General features: G+C 49.3%; 1 protein-coding gene across 3 annotated transcripts in view; it reads left to right on the top strand.

Moving 5' to 3' along the window:
- Positions 1 to 697: 697 nt before the first annotated feature.
- FLNB (filamin B) overlaps positions 698 to 19,431 on the top strand; it is a 70,726-nt gene continuing 51,992 nt past the window's right edge. The window contains exon 1 of one of the 3 annotated variants that reach the window (XM_027884850.1): positions 698 to 1,166. In XM_027884850.1, the coding sequence (XP_027740651.1) occupies positions 818 to 1,166 (349 nt within the window). In that variant the 5' untranslated portion in view covers positions 698 to 817. The remainder of the gene's footprint in view (positions 1,167 to 19,431) is intronic. The other 2 variants (XM_027884848.1, XM_027884849.1) reach the window with 2 other exon arrangements.

The raw sequence follows: 19,431 nt of genomic DNA, 5'->3' as shown, positions 1-19,431 counted from the left end.
TCGTGTGTGTCGGCACAGAGGTTGCTGTCCTTTTGCAGCACCGCATCTCGTGCGAGCACCCTCGGCCTCTCCCGGCCCGGACTGTGCAGAATGGAATCCCCCCAGCCCAGAGCTCGAGCTCTGCCGACCCCGGCGTTGGGTCACCCACCCACGGCTGCCTCTACCCCGGCCGTCACCCGGCCGGCGGCCTGGCCTGTGCGGCCCGAGAGAGGCTGTGGTGGGGGTGCGCTCCTGCTCCCACTGCGGGGTTTGGTTGTGTCTGTGGGGCGGGGGGGCTGCACCCCGGCCGGGCAGTAGCGCCAGGCCAGCTGCGCTCCCGTCCGTGCCGCGGTGCCAGGGGGTCGCGCTCCCGCCCGTGCCCCGGTGCCGGGCGAGCAACGGTGCTCCGAGGCCGCGCCCAGGCCCCGCCCGGCGCCTCGGCCAGGTGAGGGGCGGCCCAGCGGGGGCCCCGTTCCGCCAGGGGCTTTTCCAACTCAGCCCAGCCCACAGCCCAGCCCTGCCCGGTACAGCGGGGCGCGGGAGGCTGATGCGGCCGAGGGCGTGCCGCTCCCGGCGGATAAAGCCGGGCGGCGGCGCGGGGCCGTGCAGAGCCGGGGAGCGGCGGCGCAGCGCGGAGCGGGCGGGCCGGGGCAGAGGGGGCGGCGGCAGCAGCAGCAGCAGGAGGAGCGGGCGCAGCATCCAGCAGCGGGGCGGCCGCGGAGCGCCGCACTCTCTCACTCCTTCACTGCCTTTCCCTCCCTCCCCGCAGGCGGGCGGGCGCGGCCGGGCGGGGCGCGGGCGGAGCGCGGCGGGCCGAGGAGGCGGAGCGGGGCCGGCCATGAGCACGCAGGCGCGGGGCCAGGGCGGGCGCAGAGCGGCCGATCCCGACGGCGAGATGCCGGCCACCGAGAAGGACCTGGCGGAGGACGCGCCGTGGAAGCGTATCCAGCAGAACACCTTCACCCGCTGGTGCAACGAGCACCTGCGGTGTGTCAACAAGCGCATCGGGAACCTGCAGCATGACCTGAGCGATGGGTTACGGCTGATCGCGCTGCTGGAGGTGCTAAGCCAGAAGCGCATGTACCGCAAGTACCACCAGCGGCCCACCTTCCGCCAGATGCAGCTGGAGAACGTCTCGGTGGCCCTCGAGTTCCTGGAGCGGGAGAGCATCAAGCTGGTCTCCATCGGTGAGTGCGTCTCGGGCGGACGGCTTTTGTTGTTTTCTCATTTTATTGTGCTTTTTCCTGCGCCGGACCTTTTCCTGGCGGAGCCGTGACGGGCTCAGGGCGGTGGGGGCTGCGGGCTGGGAAGCTGAGGGGTTGTTGCAGCTTCTGTCCTTGAAGAGCTGTGTTTGCCGTGGGGCTGCCCCACAGCCCGGCTGGCGTGGCTGGCAGTGCTGTGTGTGCCGTGGGGCTGCACAGCCCGGCTGCCGGAGCTGGCAGTGCGCTCCTGTGCTCGTCTGTGTCTCTCTTGGTCACTCCTTCATAGGTGAGGCTTTGCTTTCTGCTCTTTCCTGAAACCCAGTGCTGGAGCACGTTCTCTCCCTGTGCAGCCAGTTTCCCCATTCACTGACCCTTCCAGCAGCCCGGCAGGAGATGGGACTGGGGCGATGCCTGCCTTAGCGGGGCGTACCGGGGATCTGGCGGAGCGCTGGAGCCAGACTCTCACAGCTGTGCGGAGATAGCTGCTGCCGTAGGTAGTACTATAGGAGACTGAGGAGAGTTTTCTTGCTCACCACAGCCCAGTAGATGATGCCAGTGCTCAGATTAGCATCTATGCTTGCCTAAGCACAGTTGCAGCTTTTGAGCAGGATTGCACTTTCTCCTCAATCTTTCTGCTGCGGTAGGTTACGGTAGGAAATGTGCGAGGAACCCTACTGACCCCAGGCAAGGGGTGCTCTGAGGTACCGCCACCCTGGCTGGCATGAGATTTGCCTGTCCATGCCATACTGGAGCGTGTAATCGGTAGATAACTGGTGGCTTGCACAGGAAACGAAAGCTGCTGGCATGCACGTCAGATTTCAGATGATCCCTCAGGAATGCATGCGGTGACCGTTTTGGGAATAGCTCAGGTGTGGCCACGAAGTAGTCTGTAAAGCAGTAATTTGAATGCCTGAGAGATCTCTGGGAAGGAATTCGACTGCCTTCTCTAGCTCTTTGCCAGATAACTCTAACTACTGCCTCCTGATGAATCTGGCCTCGATGAATTGCACAGCTGAATTTGGGTGAGTGCAGCACTGCTCAGTTGTCTAAAACTCTTGGCCAAGGTGAAAGCTGTTTCCCTTCAAAGGATTCAGGAACAATAGCAAGAAAATAGAAACTTGTGCAGTTTGGGGGAGACCCATGGCTAGGTGGAGTAGCTGGGTACTCTACTAATGTGTCAAAGCAGCTTTGTCCAAGTAGAAGTGAGTACTGTTGTGTTCGGAGTGGCTGATTATCCTCCCAGGGCAGAACAGTGAACGTACTTGTAGCTGGGAATGGAGCTGATGCTAGTTATTTCCTTAGAGATGAATTCCCTTCTCAAACAGTGGGGTTCGAGTTGCAGCTGCTGAGCTTTTGCTAATATTGGAGCTCACCTTTCTGTGGCAGCTACCGGACTAGCTCCTTACAGCCACAACACAAACACCAGGCCAGCGCTCCTCTCTTGTTGTATTGTTTACTCTAGAAGAATGTTGCTGCTGCGACTGCCTTCCTATTTGTCTGTGGGACTTCCCGGTGGCTGTGGGTTTGGGAGATCAAGGTTAGTCCAGCCAGGTCTGGCTTCCAGTGACTTCCTTTCTAGAAACGCTGCTGCAGCGGCACAGCTCCCTTACAGGATCCGACTGCACTGTAGGGTGACTGTAATCATTTAAGACACATCTAATTGTTTTGCAGCTTACTTGCATTGTATTGGCTATTAAAAACAAACAAACAAACAAACCCCACCAAACAAACAAACAAAACCCCACAAAAAAAACCAAATAAAAACCAAACAACAAACAAACAAACAAAACCCCCCCAAAAACACAAACAAACCCTGAGAAAACTTGCAGCTTTGGCAGAATGGAATGACTGTGACGAGTAGTGCCTTAGTCATGTCCCAGCCTCTGCATGAAGGGATATACAGCCCCATCCATGCTGTGCCACTTGAGCTGGAGCCAGGAGGTAGCACAGGAGCTCTACTGTGCAGTCCTGGATAAACTGAACCAGTCCTGAAAAAACATCCTGAATGTCCTTTCCAAAAAAGATGTTCCAAGTGAGCCTTACAGTGCACCACTGGGTTGAAGGCTGAAGCCCTCAGCACTTCTCCTGCAGGCACGGCATCTGCTGGGATCACTACTCGCCCCTGCTGTGTTTCTCCCTGCAAGTTCTGAAGAATTTGGAGCTTTCTTTTTGTTTCCACTGGTTAGTCTCTTTTGTGTTGCTGAACAAACCCAGGACCATCGCAGGTCCTGGAGCTAAAGTGAAAAAAATAAACCAGTAAAGGTTTTAGGTGCAGAACTTTTATGATCATGTTGGTCTTTAGTGCCTGGGGTGTTTAGGGCCAGCTCTGAGCCAAATCAACTGGGAAAACCTGACAGCTGTGCTTGCTGGATTTCTGGCATTAATAATGCCATCAGACCTCTGCTAAGTGGATGCAGTGCCTGTTCCAGTTATTATTTAACTTCCAGGAACATTTTGGAAGCCATGTATTATGGCTCAGCTACTGGTGCTATACTACAACCACACTAAACCTTTTCAGTAGCAAGCTTTTGGCATTTAATGTTTGTCCATTTAAAATAAGTCTGCTTATACACAGAGAACTTATTTTAATTTACAGTGTTTGACCACAACCCTTTCTGGATGCATGTTAGCAGCCCAACCTCTTCTGCTTACCCTTGTTTAATATCTGCTCAGAGTCTTTTGGTAGTTTCAGGGAGCTTTTCTTCTAGGTGTGAAGTTCCTTCAGTGCAAGTTTGACTGCACGTGTGATGTACTGTAAAAAATGCCAGGAAGCACATGAGTGCTTTGTGCCATCCAGCAAGGATGGGACCGAACGCTCTGAAAAAATTGCTGTGGGGGCAGGTGACTTCATGGAATCTTGTGCTCAACATGAGGTGGCTGCTGTGCTGCTCAAGTGTTAACAAGTGTTAAGTCTAGCTTTTTTCCTTGTCTGCTAGACTGAGATAATTGCAGATTCCTGGGTGCTGAGTGGCATGTGGCATGACAGGCACTGAGAGTAGGATGCCAGGAATGCAGAGCACAAGGGCTTTGCTCTTGGCTGAAGGGGCTGATCGCTCTGCAGATTGCTTAGCAGAGAAGGGAGGGGGTGAAGCTTATTTGGCACTGAGCTTGTCCCTAGAAATCCTGATAACTGTCAGTAGGAGTCAACTGATTTATCTTAGAAACAGAGGAGTTGGGTGTCTGAAGCCTGGCAAGAGGTTTTGGGCTGTGACCTGCCAAGTTACCCCCAAGCTTGCAGGCTTGCAGGTGTGTCCTCTGATGCTGCTCAGTGCCTGTTGACAGTGTTCTCATGGCTACTGCTTGCCCAGCAGCCTCATGTCACTGGCAGAGGTGGGATGGCTGCCATGCTGCCTTGTTGGGTAAAACTGCAGTTTTGGGCTGCCAGAGTCAGACTGATTGAACTGAAAAATGTGGTTTCTCTGCCAGATTGCACTTTCACCAGGTAAGTGAGCTGATCTGGCTTGCCTTGCAACAGCAGGATGTCAAGTGGTGAAGCAAGTAAGTGGATGGGCAGTGGCAGGTCTGCTGCCTTGGCATTAGAATCTGGTGCTGGCCTGGGCTACAGCTGTGTGGTTTGTTTTCAGGTTTGTCTTTGTGGTGGTCCTGAGTCCCACGACAGTGCCTGCAGGGAGTTGAGTTATGCCAGGAAGGGGATGGAGGAGGAGACGATGGGGTTATAATCATGGTCTGTTGGTATTTGCCTTTTGGAGACTTTGGTGGTCTTGGCATGTCTCAGCTGCAGGAGTACTTCTGGAAGGGCTGTCTCTGACCAAGCCTAACCTGTGTATCGGGTGGGGTTTTGGTTAATGACTTGATGCACTCACTGTGGTCTATAGTGCAGACCTCCAGTGTGCACTAAAGGTGAAAATCTTGACTTGTGAGTCTGAATACCTTATGGAAATCTCATTTTAGGAAAGTGATTGGAAACCAACTTTCTTCCCTAGGCTGTTGATACACTAAAGGGTGACAAAACAAACTTTATATTTCTAGAGGAAAATGAGTGTCTCTTAAAACTTGGTGAATGTGTTGTCCTGTATCACCTAGAGCTAGGTTCTTGAAAACTGAAAAAAAGAAAAATGTTTTTTCAGCCTGTGTACATTTAGGAGCCCTTCTGTCTCACTCCATGTTCTATTAACATATGAGTTAGTCAAAATACACTTGCATTTTGTCTGTCGCCTATCTGTGACTTCCCTGGAGACTGTTTTCTGGAAAATATCCAGTGTCTTAAAAGCAGATTTCTGCTGCTTGGAAATGTGATGCTTAATCTTTCACCTTGAAAATAATTTTTGACAAGAGTCAAAAATTTTGACAAGGCTGGTAGTGGACATCACTGCTGGAGACTGGAGGTGGCTTCAGCTTCAGAGGCTGCTTGGTCTCCTCAGGACCTTCTGTTTCAGTTGACTGCTGGTCTAATGAAAAAGTGCCTTTGCCTGAACTATTAGTTCCAAGTTACAGGAAACTTTAAGGTAGCTTACACAGACTGTTCTTGCATTCTTTTACATATGAGCGGAAACTTGTAAAGTGATCAAACTCCAGTAAAATTACTTGGGACCGGTTAGACTAATGTGCTAAACAGCTTTTTATTTAAGGCACTGAAAGCTATGCCAGCTATTCAAGAAGGACTGAACTCTTAAGTGCTCCATATTCTAATGCCATGTCCTGTATTGACTTACATGGGGATGTTTAAATCTAAATGGGTTACGATAACTCTTTTCTAGCCTGCAACTGGAATCTAAGAAGGTGGTTAGCCTTGTGTGTGGCCGTGCTGCTATGTTGCCAGCATTGTTCTGTGTCTGCTCCAAGTAATGGGAAGTAAAACAATGGTTTCTGAATCCCCCAGGCTGCACAGGAATTCTGTTTTCTCTCTGCCCCTCAGAAACAGACTTTGATGTGCAGCTAGTTTGGGCCCTGAACAAGAGTCTGCTGAGTTTAGACCAGTAACACATGCTTAGCAAGCTCACCAGAGTGAGAGTGTGTATCAGGTAATGCTGGTGTGAACAAACCTCTGCTGTACTGTGACAGCAGGTCCCAGCCACCAGCATCAGTTGGATCTGTATTCCTTTACTGCCTGGCATGGTATTCAGCTCATAAATACGGCACCTGACCTATAAGTCATTGCAGTAAAAGAGCTCAGTGACCTGGGGTTTGGCTCTGTTAGGGCTTGGTGCAGTGTGCCTGAGGAACCTGTCACAGTAGCTCTTGCTTACAGAGTGTTAAGCCTGACTCTGGTGAGGTAGCCAGGCTTTCTGTAGAGAAACCTGCAGGTGCCTTGGGGATGTATGTGAGGATTGCAGTCTGCTTGGATGTGGCAAGAAGACAGAATCGGATATCAGACCAAGTGTGTCTCTTACAGAGGAAGGAAATGCTATGTGGCTGAATGTTAACTGTTAGGGAAAGAATCAAAAAAAAAAAAAAATAGATGTAGAAAAGGCTAGGGGAAGACACTGCCCACCCTTGTAAGGCGATCTGAGCAGTCTGTTACAGCCTTCAAGGTATGGTGGTGCTTTGTTTTGTTGCAGGTTGAATTAATGCTAATAGTGGTGGTGTTTGGGGAAATAAGCGTAACATTTTTCATGAAATACTGTATCTCTGAAACTTGTGCTAGCTGCTTCTGTATCTTTTCTTGACTGCTGTAGGGGGATGTGTGTGTGGTAGAGGTGGATACTCACCCACGGTCTTGAAACCCCCCACTGGGTGGGGTGAGTGGAGCTACTCTTGCATTTCCTAGGAGCTTGACCTCAGGTCCAGAGTTGTCAGGTGAGATCTGAGGTTTTGTGCAGTGGGCTGAGTGAGCTCTACCTGTTGATTTGGAAAAATGCGATGGAGCTCTAATGAGGTTTTTCCCCTAGGCCTTGCTTCTGGGGACTTGGTGCTGTTGTTTTGGTTTTTTTTCCCCACAAGGCAAAAGTTTTTGTAGCTTGCAATCTGCCTGTGTTCCTCCTGAGGAGGAACCATTGCTCTGTAATCTAATAGGGAGGACTTTCTTCAAGGTCATCATTAGGAGATAAATCTTAGTCCTGTACTCCAAAGCCTTGCAGTAAGTGTATGTTGTATCTTAACCATATGGTTCTCTAGACTCTGATGTGGTCACTAACCTGTCTGTTAGCATGGCTTTCTGTCTGTCCTGCAACCAGCTTTGGGTTTTAAAGGTGTCTACATAGTATCTGGTACATCATAGTGAGGATTGGATCTGCTGTGATGGGCTTTGGCTTCAGCTAATAGATTGCAATGCCTTGTGTAAGCACTACTGTGCTGTAAGCAGTTGAAGTCTAACATCTGTAGTCAGATGTATGCAATGTCTAGTTCCTACTCTGGTGGTTCATGGCAATGGTGATACAACCGCTGCAAGAATAAACCGGATTTTTTGTGTTAGTGAGAACAAGCGAGGCCACTTCAAACAGCAGCCAAATGAAGCTTTGCTCAAGTTCCTGAGGAAACAAGGGTTGCCTGACACATCCTCCCTTTTGCTGAGTAACCCAGCAGACGCTGCCCTGGGCTGCCTGAGGGTGGGCAGAGGGTGGAGCAGCTGAATCCCGTCTCCCCTGATGTGATGGTTTGGGGTTGCTTGGACGTCCCGCTGATACTGCCCATGAAAGAAGCCATGTCTCTCTAAACTGTCTGAAGAGTGGCCACACATAACAGCTGCAGTGTCTGGTTGCTAATGGAATGCTTCCCCTGAGTCAGAGAGGTGATGGTCCTCCTTCCTTACAACCCATAGAAGTAGGGAACTAATCTAATGGGAAGGAACCAATAAATACAGAAGGCAGTCTCTAACTTAAAAGCATAAATTCAGCAGTTACCTTCAGAGTTAATTTCTCTGGGTCACTGAAATATAGCAAGTTTTACTGATCAGGCTGGTAAGTTGGTAGTGGCAGAGCTTTGATCATCCAGGCTGGGGTCTTTCTTGCAAAGGACAAGCTGTTTTCATCTAACAGCAGCAGCAGGTTGCATGAACTCTCCTGCCAATGTTACCCAGTAACAGCACAAAAATCACTGTGGGCTGCAATGACATCATGGGCTGTGGCTCCTTCTCCCTTGCTTCAGGCCATGCCATAAATCATGACGCGTTTATTTGTCAGTGCATTGAATTGCTCCAGCATGAGCTGGCCAGGCTACGTGGCAGCACAGCTCCCAAATAATGGGTCCTCTGGGGGCGAGGTGGGCACAGGCTGCCGTGCTGACACCCAGGCTGCCTGCTGAGAAGGACAGATTGGGCAAGGGCTGTCTCAGCAGCACGTCCCAGTGTCGCCCAGGCGCGTTGCTGCGGGTGGTGCTGGCATGGCGTGGGTGCTGTGCTGAGCAGCCAGGCAGAGCTGTCAGCTGCCCTCTGCTCTCCCCACAATGCTGGGGTGGCTCTTGCTGCCTCCTGCTTGCCTGGGTGGGGTGCAGGCACTTGTGACACTGACCACATCCCTCTGCACGGCCGCTCTGCTGCGGAGCAGCAGCTGAAAGCAGTGGAGCCACCCTTCCTGCTAGCCCATGGCCAGTGCGCTTCCATCCGCTTTTTGGGCAGAAATTGGGGGTTTCAGCTCTCTGTGCTGAAACCTGTGCAATGAGCTCTGGGCTGAGCTATTAAAAGCTGCTCTGAAATGCCAAGTCCTGTGCTTTGCATGGGTGCTGTGAGCACATATGGACCTGGGGGCTGCCCCAGCCTGACCTGGGAGTAGGATGCTGGTGGCTGCTCTCCTCCATGGCCTGCAGCCCACGGCAATTTTAGGCTACCCTGTGTGCTTGTGGCTGCCTACTGTTTTTAATTAGTCTGTGGTTGCTCTTGTGAGGAGACAATGTATGTGTCTATTTCTGAGCCTATATGAAAGAGCACTCTTGTGGCTGGTGGGCCCAAAATCAGCTGTAGGTGGCAACTGGTGAGCTATGTTGTGTACACAGCTTTGAAAGTCTGCTCTGGAGCCCTGCAGCAGAAGGCACGGTGTACAGAGCTGTGCTGAGCAAACACTCGTGTGCATCTGAAGGTTATTCAAACACAGAAGAGGAAATACTGTTCCCCTTGGCTAGATACTAACATGCTCTATCTATGCTTCCTTTAATTGGTGTAATTAACTGTTTTGCATTCCATTTTCTCACAACAACATTGCAGTAGTAGGTACAGCTGTTTTAGTGGACATTCCATAGGCAAATACTGGCAAGCCAGGTCTTGGAACTAGTTTAGGTCTTGGTGCTAAAACACTAACAAGTACATCTTGAAGGTTAACTTTACCTTTTTGCAGATCCTCCCTTTGTTATAAGGTGAGTTATAGGAGTGTGTTCCCCTGGTCTTGGACTGCAGGAATGAAGAGCCTGAGCTGGGGTGTGTATGCAGGGTCCTGCAATTGTCTCTTCATCTTCCTTGCTGGGAACTGACAGTATAATAAATACACCTTGTATCTGTCATAGTGCGAGACACAAATCTTGGATTAATCTGTCTGCTTTTGATCTTTGTTACAGAGCAGGAAACGTTGGCTTGCTAAACAAAATTGGTGTCTAACTGTCCTTTTGATGGTGCAAGATATCAAGTGTTACTTCACCATCACAGCTAGACAGTGAATTTCTGCAGGGTTTCCTTTTCTCTGCAAGACTGTAAGTAATTGTGCCTGTCAGTTTCCCAAATAATCTGAAGCCCAGACACCTTTGAACCTGCTCCAGCACCTGGATGCTCCTGCAGAGCTACTGTTTGCTGGTGTCACTCTAGTTGTGGTGGCTCTCTGAGCAGTTGTTACTTGCTCAGACAGGGCTTGTTATCAAATTCCCTTGTGGGGGAAGAATTGGTGTCTGAGCAGACTTAACATACGGGCTGTGGGAAGACTGGGATGCTAATCATGTTGTTTCAGCTTTGTTCCGGCTGTTGATTAACGGTGTGGCTGCATGCAAATATCTGATAGCTCATGTAACTGCTGGAGCAAGATCAATGAACTAATTAAAAGTCAAATAGAAACAGCTTTAGTAGTCTCTGGGGATTGTTTCTTTTGGTGACTCTTTTAGGCATATGGTAAAAATGCTATGAAGAAGTAGAAAAACTAGGTTAGTGACTGCCAGGAAAATTTGTGGTGACACTTTAAGGGGCAGTTACTTCCAGTGCCCCAGCCCAAGCTCAGCAGTGCTGGACATTGTGCCTGTCATAAGTAAGGACATGTGGGCTTTTAAACTGGGACCATGGGATTCTCTATAGTGGTGCCATCTTAATGCTCTCCATGCTTTGTGATCATGTAGCCAGCCCTGTGCTATCTTGTGCTGGCTGAAGTGAGTTTGATGCTCTTAACAGAGGATGCAGCATATGTGCTGGACAGTTGAACAGCTACATCAAACATGGGTGGCCAAAGGGAGGAGGGTGACTTGTGACCATCCAGTGCAGCTGCTGCTGGAGAAGATCCTGGCTGGCAAAGCTTGGCTGCATGTTGATAAACATGCTCCTATAATAATAGTACTTCCCTGGCCTCACCTGAGTAAGAGCAAGGATTCCAGCTCCATCAAGTCACCAAAGACCAAGCAAGATGTCTACTCGAGAGGCCACAAAGTCAGGCTAGCCAGGAGTGCTGCAGATCCCTGTGGCCCTGAGCTGCAGTGCACCCCGGGGCTCCCCAGATCCACTCAGAAGCAGGCACAGCTGTCAGGTAGCCAGTTGTATTTTTTGCATCCAAAAAAGTTAGAAGAGCCTGAGATAGTCTTGCAGTGGTTCAGGTTCTCCCCAGAACCACGAGTGAAGAAGCCCTGACTGCATTCAGCTCACGGCCACTGTACAGCGAAGGCAGCTCAGCACTGCCCTTGGTGCTGTCACACCGGATGATCCGTGGCTGCTCAGTGAGCATTGCTGAGCATGCTAATGACTTGCAGACATCTGCAGTTATAGGGATAGGAGCATGTGGAACTTCTGGACAAGGGTATTGCAATGCCCTTGTCCCAGAGAATTAACCGCATTGCCATCAGGATCCTCACCTGAGTATATTCCTATGTCTTGATTTCTGAAAGGAAGCAGTTTGGAGCTGCTCTGTGAGAGTCATCTCATGGAGGTGGTTTGCTCTGCTGTGAAAGCACCATGAGCAGCAGGCTTCAATGAGGAGCTGCTAGTTCAGGCCCTGGAAACAGTGGAAATGTCTGGGGTTTCCTGGGTGGAAAGCTCTGCTGAACAACACTTGACTCAACTAGGGAAGCCCCCTGAAGTTACTGGCATAAAACCCTACTTCAACAAATCCACTTCAAATTTTGCTGTGGTTTTGTAGCCTAGCTCTGAATTCAGTGTTTAAGAGTGAAGAAATACTTCTTCTGATATAGATTAATAAGAAAACTATGTCCCTTTGAGAAGTTTTAATTGCAAAGAGAAAAAATGAACTGCTTCACACAAAGTGCTGCAGCTTTTGGTTGAAAGCACTGCCTCCTAAGGCAGAGGAAGCTCGAATATTTTAATTAACCAGTTTTATTACTTAAACATAGGCTTTAACAAGCTGCACAATATTTCTTACTCTACCTGTAAGAAAACTAACTCAGGCTACTGAAGCAGTACCTGAACAGCAAGGATTTTCAAGCTCAAATGTAGAAGCTGAAAGAAGCAGTCTTCATCTAGGAGCAAGATAAACACCTGTGGGGCTCTTGTTCTGTCTGGGTAGAGGTTATAGCATGCTAATAAACATTTTTCACTGTGAAATGGAGGAACTACTAACAAATGAGGTGGCCTAATGCTGCACCGAACCTGGTAGGCAATTGGAAGAGGTATGGGAGGTCAGGCAGAGCAGTGTAGCTGTGATGTTGCTGCAACTATTCCAACTCTAGAAAAATTGTCCCTAGGGTGAGTGCTTTATTTTTGTGTGTCGTGTTAAAAATGCGAAATACAATAGGCTTGCAGATGTGAACAATGTGAGACTGCAGATTAAAAATGAGATCTTGCAGCTGGTGAGGATTTGGGTAATTGCCTGCACCCCACTTGGTCAGCATGTGTGTGGTGGAGTGCTGTCCCTGAAGACTAGGGAGAGCTGCAAGCGTATGAAGTTTGGAAAGATTTGTGTGAAGCCTTTAGTTGGAAGATTTGAAGTCCAGCCTCTGGAGAGGAAAGGTGGTATCCCTCTGAGCACTGGCTAGTTTGGAAATGCTGTTAGCAGCCAGAGCCTGTTATGGCTGAGCAGCTCCCAACAAAGTTGGATTAGGCTGATGGTGTCAAATGAGCAGAGCTGCTTCTGCCCCTTGCTGGGAGCAACCTGTGAGTGGGAGAGGGGGAGGATGGCCACGGAGCAGAGCCCTTGCATGGCACAGGACCCACGGGGCAGGAGGGTAGCTCTAGTGGCTGGGGCCAGCTAGCCCATGGCAGCTGTGGTGAGACGAGGGGGTCCACTGGACTACTCAGGGCAGTGCAAAACCCCCACATTCAAAGCAAAGCTTTGCTGTGCAGTGACTGAGTGGGAGGAGGGTGTACATGGTCTCATGAACTTGCATTGCACAGCTGGGGCTAATGTGTGCTCAGGCTGTACCATTAATCCCATATGGTCCTCTTTAAGGTGCTTAGAGACCACCCGTGCAGACTGTGCCTCTGCAGATTCACCACCACTCTCCCGCTCATGAAAGCTCCTCTCAAAAGAGTTCTGTCTGATAGTGGCTGCCACCGTTGGATGAATTACCTGGGCCTCAAGCCAAGCGTCTATTCCTTATGTTAACGGCTTGTAGCTGAAACTGTATAAACACAGGGCTGTCGTGTGTGGGATGTTAAACACACAGGGCTGAAATCGCCACCGTGCAGGGGCCAGCCTTGTGTGATCTGCAGATGGAAGTGTGTTTACTGCTGGTTTGCATAAGTATACAGAACTGTTCAAACAACTTCCCTGTTTCCCCAGAAAGAGGTGAAAGCTTCCTCCTTTAAGAAGTGGCTGCATAACACTAAATATTTTTTTATTTAAGAATTTACATTCTAGGAAGAAAATTACCTCCTTCCTTCTTGCACAAAGATGGTCATGGTTTCCTGTGGAGGGAAGAATAGGTGTCTGTATATGAAAGCTCACGAAGGGTTAAATCTATCTGGCTTACACACAGAAACATTAAGACACCTTCACAGGGGTCAGAGAAAAGCAGCAGTGCTTTCCTGGCCCATACATGTGTTTGTAGTGACTGTGTCCTGAGCATCCTCACTTGGTGTGTGGCTGCAGAAAGCAGCCTGGATGTGCAGATGTGTCACCCCCTCCTGATGGGCCCTCACATGGCAGTGCTGTGGCAGTGGCTGGAGCTCGGAGGCAGGATGATGGCTGGTGTTAGTGAGTGCAGGGCTGCTTCTGGTGCTGTATGTTTGTGTTAGGAGGGTGTGCTGTGTCTGAATGTCAAAATGAACTGGTGAAATGGCTCAGATGTTGGAGGCATGTCTCTGAAGTGGCTGTTTCTATTTGCAGTGGGGCTACAATGGCACCTTGTCGTGGTTTAAACCCAGCCAGCAACTCCACTCTGTGCAGCCACTCGCTCCCCTCCAGTGGGATGGGGGAGAGAATTGGAAGAGAAGTGAGAAAACCTGTGTGTGAGATGAAGACAGTTTTAATAAGCAAAGCAAAACAAGGCATTCATTCACCACTTCCCTTGGGCAGGCAGGTGTTTAGCCATCCCCAGGAAAGCTGGGCTCCATCACATGTAATGGTTACTGGGGAAGACAGGCAACATCACTCCAAATATCCATCCCTTCCTTCTTCTGGCTTTGTGCTGAGCGTCACTCCATATGGTATGGGATATCTCTGGTGTTGGTGGGGGTCTACACTCCCCTCCCAGCTTCTTGTGCATCGCCAGCCAACTTGCTGCTGGGGTGAGAGGCAGAAAATGCCTTGACTGTGTGAGTGCTGCTCAGCAGTAACGAAAACATCCCTGTGTTATCAACACAGTTTTCAGCACAAATCCAAAACACATCCCCATACCAGCTACTGTGAAGAAAATTAACTCTAGCCCAGCCAAACCCAGCATAGCAGGTTAGCATTTAATTACTTTCCTGTTGCTTCTCAGGGAAGTGGTTGGACTGAGATAGCTGACTTGCTGATATATTCTAGAATAATTGTCATTAAGCTGCAGTGGGCTATGGAGCACCTGTAACATTGTACCTGGGTTTGTATGCTTCAAAACAAGCCTGCATAGAGCAGTGCTGTTAAGTGCTCAGAATCAGAGTCTATCAAAACTGAGACAAACCACAAATCTTTTGCATAGCTAAAGTAATTGGCAGGGTGCTTTCTGATGTGTTACCAACCCCAGACCACAAAGTGCAGTCCTATGTGCTTTGGTGCTGCAGTGTGGAGAGCTGTGCAGGGCAGCATGAATGGGGATTTCCTTTGAACAGCCCTGTGCACAGTGAATCACAGTCATTACCGCAATTCTGGTTTCAAATGGAAAATCTGAATCTTAGCGTCTGTTGCGGCCAAGGATTTCCCTAAACAGTAATCACTTCTGATAATTTCTAATGTGTTGGTTTTGGCTTCAGAAAGTCTGTCCATTGCAGCTTTTGTGCCTGGTGTCTGTTGAACAGAAGATGTTAGACAGCCCTATCTGAATGGGCTCATTTATCTGAGCAGGATTTTACATACTGTTTCATGTAACTATCTTGACCTACTCCCAGTGTGAGTAAACACACTGTTAGCAATACAGGGGTCACTCTGGTGTCTGGAAACCTCGGGATTATTCGTTGCTTCTTTGGTCTCAATGAGGCATCTTAACCCCCCCCTCCTCCAGCTGTATCTCTTGCAACTTTTTCGTCTCCAATACACTCTCATGGCTGAGGATGTACCTTCTCTTTGTCCTCTGCACCAAAGCTTGGTAACCTTCCTTTAGTAATGTGAGATACAGCAAAGCGCTAATGGCTTGTCACCTAATGCCTCTGCCAGCCCCTGGGAGGTCTTTGCAAGAACTAGACAGGTTTTTGACCTTGATGAGACCTGAAGTAACCTGTGAGATTTAGGATTACCTTAATCCTACAGAGGTGGTTACAGTACTCTCACGCTTCAGAGACAATTCGTGGCTTTGTTGTGTCATTTGCAGAATTCTGACTCTACAGTTGTTTTATCAGTTCAGCCTTGCTGATTGAGAGTTGGCTTTCTAGTTATGTAAGCACATGATGAGTTGTGAGGAGGTACTTCTTTGTTTGCATGCTAAATGAAATAACCTTGAGCTGATCAGACTCCTAGACAAGTATTTCATGCAAGGCTTAGACAATTCTGCATTTGACTAAAATTTTAATGTCTTATTTAAAGTGAAACTAGCTTGCTGTGAATTGACCAGTGGTGTTGCTGACTCAGGTGTAGCTGCCCACTCTGATGGGAAGGTGAAGCCTTCCTGTGCCATGGCAATAAATGTACTGACCCCTGGGGAGCACAGACCCTGTGGAGGATCATTCCCCTTTCACTCCTGTCTCATGCCCAGAGGAGGGAGGTGTAGTTTGCATTGAGTCACTTGGTTTCAAAAGCTGAGCCAAGTGTTTCTCAGCAGAGTGTGTCAAAGGCAGGAGTATGGCTTTCTTCCCCATCCCTCCATCATGTAACAGAAATCTATTCTCTGGCATGTTAGAGCCCCACTGCAGGGACTTTCCTTCCCGACCCATTCCTGGATGATTAATCAGCGCTTGAGTGCCTTGTGTTACCTTGTCCTCAGGACTTTCTGGAACTTCCCTTCTCCAGGCTCTGACCCTGGGGCTATGGGGGTATCTGTGTGGGTGCTGTCCTTCAGCCCTTCTTACAACCCCATCCCACTGTGCCAGGTGCTGTCTAGGGGCTTTCCCAATCCACCTGTTGTCCTAGAGATTGATGCAGTGGGTCTTGGCATGATGCCAGCCATGCTGTCCTCGAGGACGGGGGGCTTCTGCATCACCCTGAGCCCCTGGGGAGCAGGAATGTCCCACGTGGGCTCGGGCTCCCTTGGCACAGCAAAGCATGAAGGGCCTGCTGTCCTGCCACCCAGCTGCCACTCATTCCTTCCTGGAAATGTGGATCTTTGCCATCGAGGGGATTGAATGCCAACTGCTGGTTCAGTGCCGGGCGCTTCCACTGCCCGCCCCCGGCATAGGCAGGCGGGAGCCGCGGTGTCTCAGCCGCTCCTGGGGCCGGCAGCAGCATCGAGGGGCGTTGGGATGAGCTCAGCAGCGGGGAATGCGCTTTGCTGGGTGCAGGGACTGTGCTCGCAGGGCCCATTGTCGGTGGTTTTGGCAATGATGCCATGGCCGGTGTCGTGCCGAGGCAGGCCCGGAGCCCGCTGTGCCGCCGGCCGTGTGCGGGGCGGGAGCTGCAGGTGGGGTGCGGGGGTTCCCGGCAGTGCCTCCTGCCCCACTGCTGCTGGCACTCGAACCGAACCGGGTTTTGGGGTCAGTGTGGCGGTGGTGTGCTGGCAGGCTGCCCTGCCAAGCTGACGAGGGGCTGGCTGGCGGTGGACAAAGCAGCACTCATGGCAACTTGCTGCTGTACAAAGGCTGAACTCCTTCCTTTTTTTTTTTTCCCCCCCACTCCCAAAAAGAATCTCAAATAATCAGCGCAGCATTCCTGTGTGCCAGCTCGGCTGGGTATCTGTGCTGTGCTCCTACAGCTGTGAGTGGGGACCTGCTTGGCAGGGAGCAGCTGAGTCTGAAATAGTCAGTGTGAATGGCAGCTTTTATTCTTCTCTGTTGCATCCTTGCTCACTGCTAATCCCGTCCCAGCAGCACGCAGGCAGTGCAGAGCCCTCCTGGTGCCCACAGGGGAGATGATCCCTAGGACCACTCACAGCACTAGCACCTGCCTGCAGCTCGTCCTGAACATGAGAATAACGCATTTACCTTCCCATATCGTAACGTGGTATATGTCTCTTATGGCAGCAGAAACCTTAGGTGTGTTCAGAGTGAAAATATTAAGGAATTTGATCATAAGCCACCCACAGTTTGACTTTTTTCCCCGCCCACCCTAACAATTCCTAATTTTGAAATTCTTGACTTCTCTTTCCAGCCCCCCTTGGGTGATTTGAATTTCTCTTGGAGAAGCTGGGTTGGTTTCTGTTGCTGTTACATTGCTGGCTTAAACTTGCTTCATGTTATGCCTTTCTCTTCTGGACGTGAGACATGAGTGGTCTCTGGGTATCTATTAAGAAGTTGGGCAGAGTTATTTTAATCTGCATTTCACTTCTTTGAGCTCCTCTCTTTGATTATTTTTATTCTTTACTATATTAAAAGTCTGTATGATTTTCTTTTCTTGCCAAACCTACACTGAAAGGACTGGAGTTGAACTTATTTTTTCAGTTTTCAGTTCTCCCTTATGAGGTCCTTTGCAGAGGCCCAACATGCACCACTAGACAGTACAGAGTGATAGATGCAACAGTGGCCTGAAGTTCTCTGACATAACTGGTTAAATCCAGTTAAACTAAAAACTATTTTAGTAGTTTAAAAACCTCTGAATTGTAATGTTTAATGTTTCAGATCCTTAGATGTGTCTCGCAAAGGCTTTTTTTTTTTTTTTTTTTTTAATAACCAGACACCCTGGTAAGCATAGAGGAAAATGGTTTCCATCCCCTTGTAAAAAAATAAAACCCCCAGTTTTTTTTTCCATCCTCCTGTCTGTGCCCAGATCAGCACTCTGTTACTATTCTTACAGCCTTCCAGTGAAAAGTCATTCCTCCTCTGGAAAACCTACCTTGTAAAAAGCTTAGTGGGTCTCTAAATGTACATGGTGTATCACTTAGGCTTCCTGAATGTACACTCCCTCAGGTGACACAGTCCCTGAGCTTGTCAGTGAAGCTGAGTGCTGGCTGTGCCTTGGCAGGGGGCAGGAGCTGAGCTGGGAGTGGGTGAGCTGAAAGCCCATGGGTATTCAGGTAATCACAGGTAAGCTGGATGCTGAGGAACAACTCTCAGGAACCCACAGAACCGGCCCGAGTTCCGCCAGCCCGGTACCAGCCCTGGGCAGGAGGCTCAGCTGTGCTTCTGTGGGGTGAGAGCTGCACGTGGCTGTTCAACAAGCAATGGGCTGAGCCCTGGGGAGCTGGGAGGTGGACCTGGGCTTAAGGGTCACTGGAGGAAATGGTTGCAGTATGTTCTCAGAGCACAGAGGAACCCCTGTAATTGATTTAAAGACATATTATCCCTACAGAGGATGTCACTAATGTCTTTAGCAGGCACAGTAAGCCTATGAACACATACTGTATGCTTCAGCAAAGAATTTCTTTAGACAGCTTGCTCAGCTCCATCTCATCTGCATACTTCTGTTTGGCATGCAGGAGCCAGGCTTCTGAAGAGCTCTGTTCAATGTGGAGTTTTCTTTGTTCCAGAAGATTAAGCCATAATGAGTCCTTAATTTTTCATTCCCCTAACTGCTGTAGTTGTTTAATTACATATATAACTATATGTAAGGTGAGAATAATTAGAAGTAGGGAAATGCTCAGAGACTTAGACAGCAAGTTTTAAAATTCTCGCAGTCTCTACATAAATGATCCATAACTGAGATGAACTTTGTGTGCTATACAAAGTTCCTTCCATGTCTGGAAACAAGGAGTAAGGGCTGCTGGTGATACTGCTCCTTTGTTTTGTATTAAGAACAATGCATCTTGGGTTCTCCCCATAGAACAAAAATTAAAGTAAGGAAGACATAAAAATTCAAGAGGATGACCTCTTCCTGGGGAAGCTGGATGAAAAGATCAGTACTGGTTGTGGTTTAACTTCCACATGTGAAAATCAACAGGAAAGCTTCTGAAATGACTTTGCTGAGACAGTGAACAGGCTGTGTTGACTGCAGCCTCAGCCAAGAAACTATTTAAATAAAATTCACTACTCAGAAGTTGCTTTTTCAGTCCTTCATTTGTTTTGCAAGACTTCCACAGTCTGTATGACTAGCTCGACTTAGTAAGGAAGCTGTCTGCTTCAGTAGCTTATCTTGTTTCCACTAATTGTCCAACAGAGAATGACTTGCAGCTCTGCTGTAGGGCAGAGTTTAAGGAACATTACCATAGTTTGGGTAGTGCTTAATCTGAATGCAGAGCAGACTTGCACTTGAGCAAAATATACTAGTCACAAACTTGTTTGTAACACTGATTTTGGTTGGTGTTTTTTTGTTTGTTTGTGGTTTTTATTTTTTTTTTAGTTGTAGAATTATAGACCTAATAAAAGTCATATAATTCAAGCCGTGTCCTCCAGGTAGAGTTAAGGGATCTCTACTGGAATAAGTGAATGTACAAGCCTCAAACCGGTGCCAGGTTTCGGTTCTGGCACTTGCTCCTGGGGCAGCTGCAAGCACTAATGCAGAGGACCCCGCACTGGCAGTTTTCCGCTTGGTAGGTTGGGTTGGGAAGTTTTTTGTGGCCCAAG

The sequence above is a fragment of the Empidonax traillii genome, unplaced genomic scaffold (genome assembly GCF_003031625.1).
Source record: "Empidonax traillii isolate 1590-97213 ecotype Southwest subspecies unplaced genomic scaffold, ASM303162v1 scaffold155:size2260171, whole genome shotgun sequence".
In the NCBI taxonomy this organism is placed as follows: domain Eukaryota; kingdom Metazoa; phylum Chordata; class Aves; order Passeriformes; family Tyrannidae; genus Empidonax; species Empidonax traillii.
The sequence above is the reverse complement of the archived record's forward strand: the minus strand, read 5'-3'. Positions and strand labels throughout refer to the sequence as shown.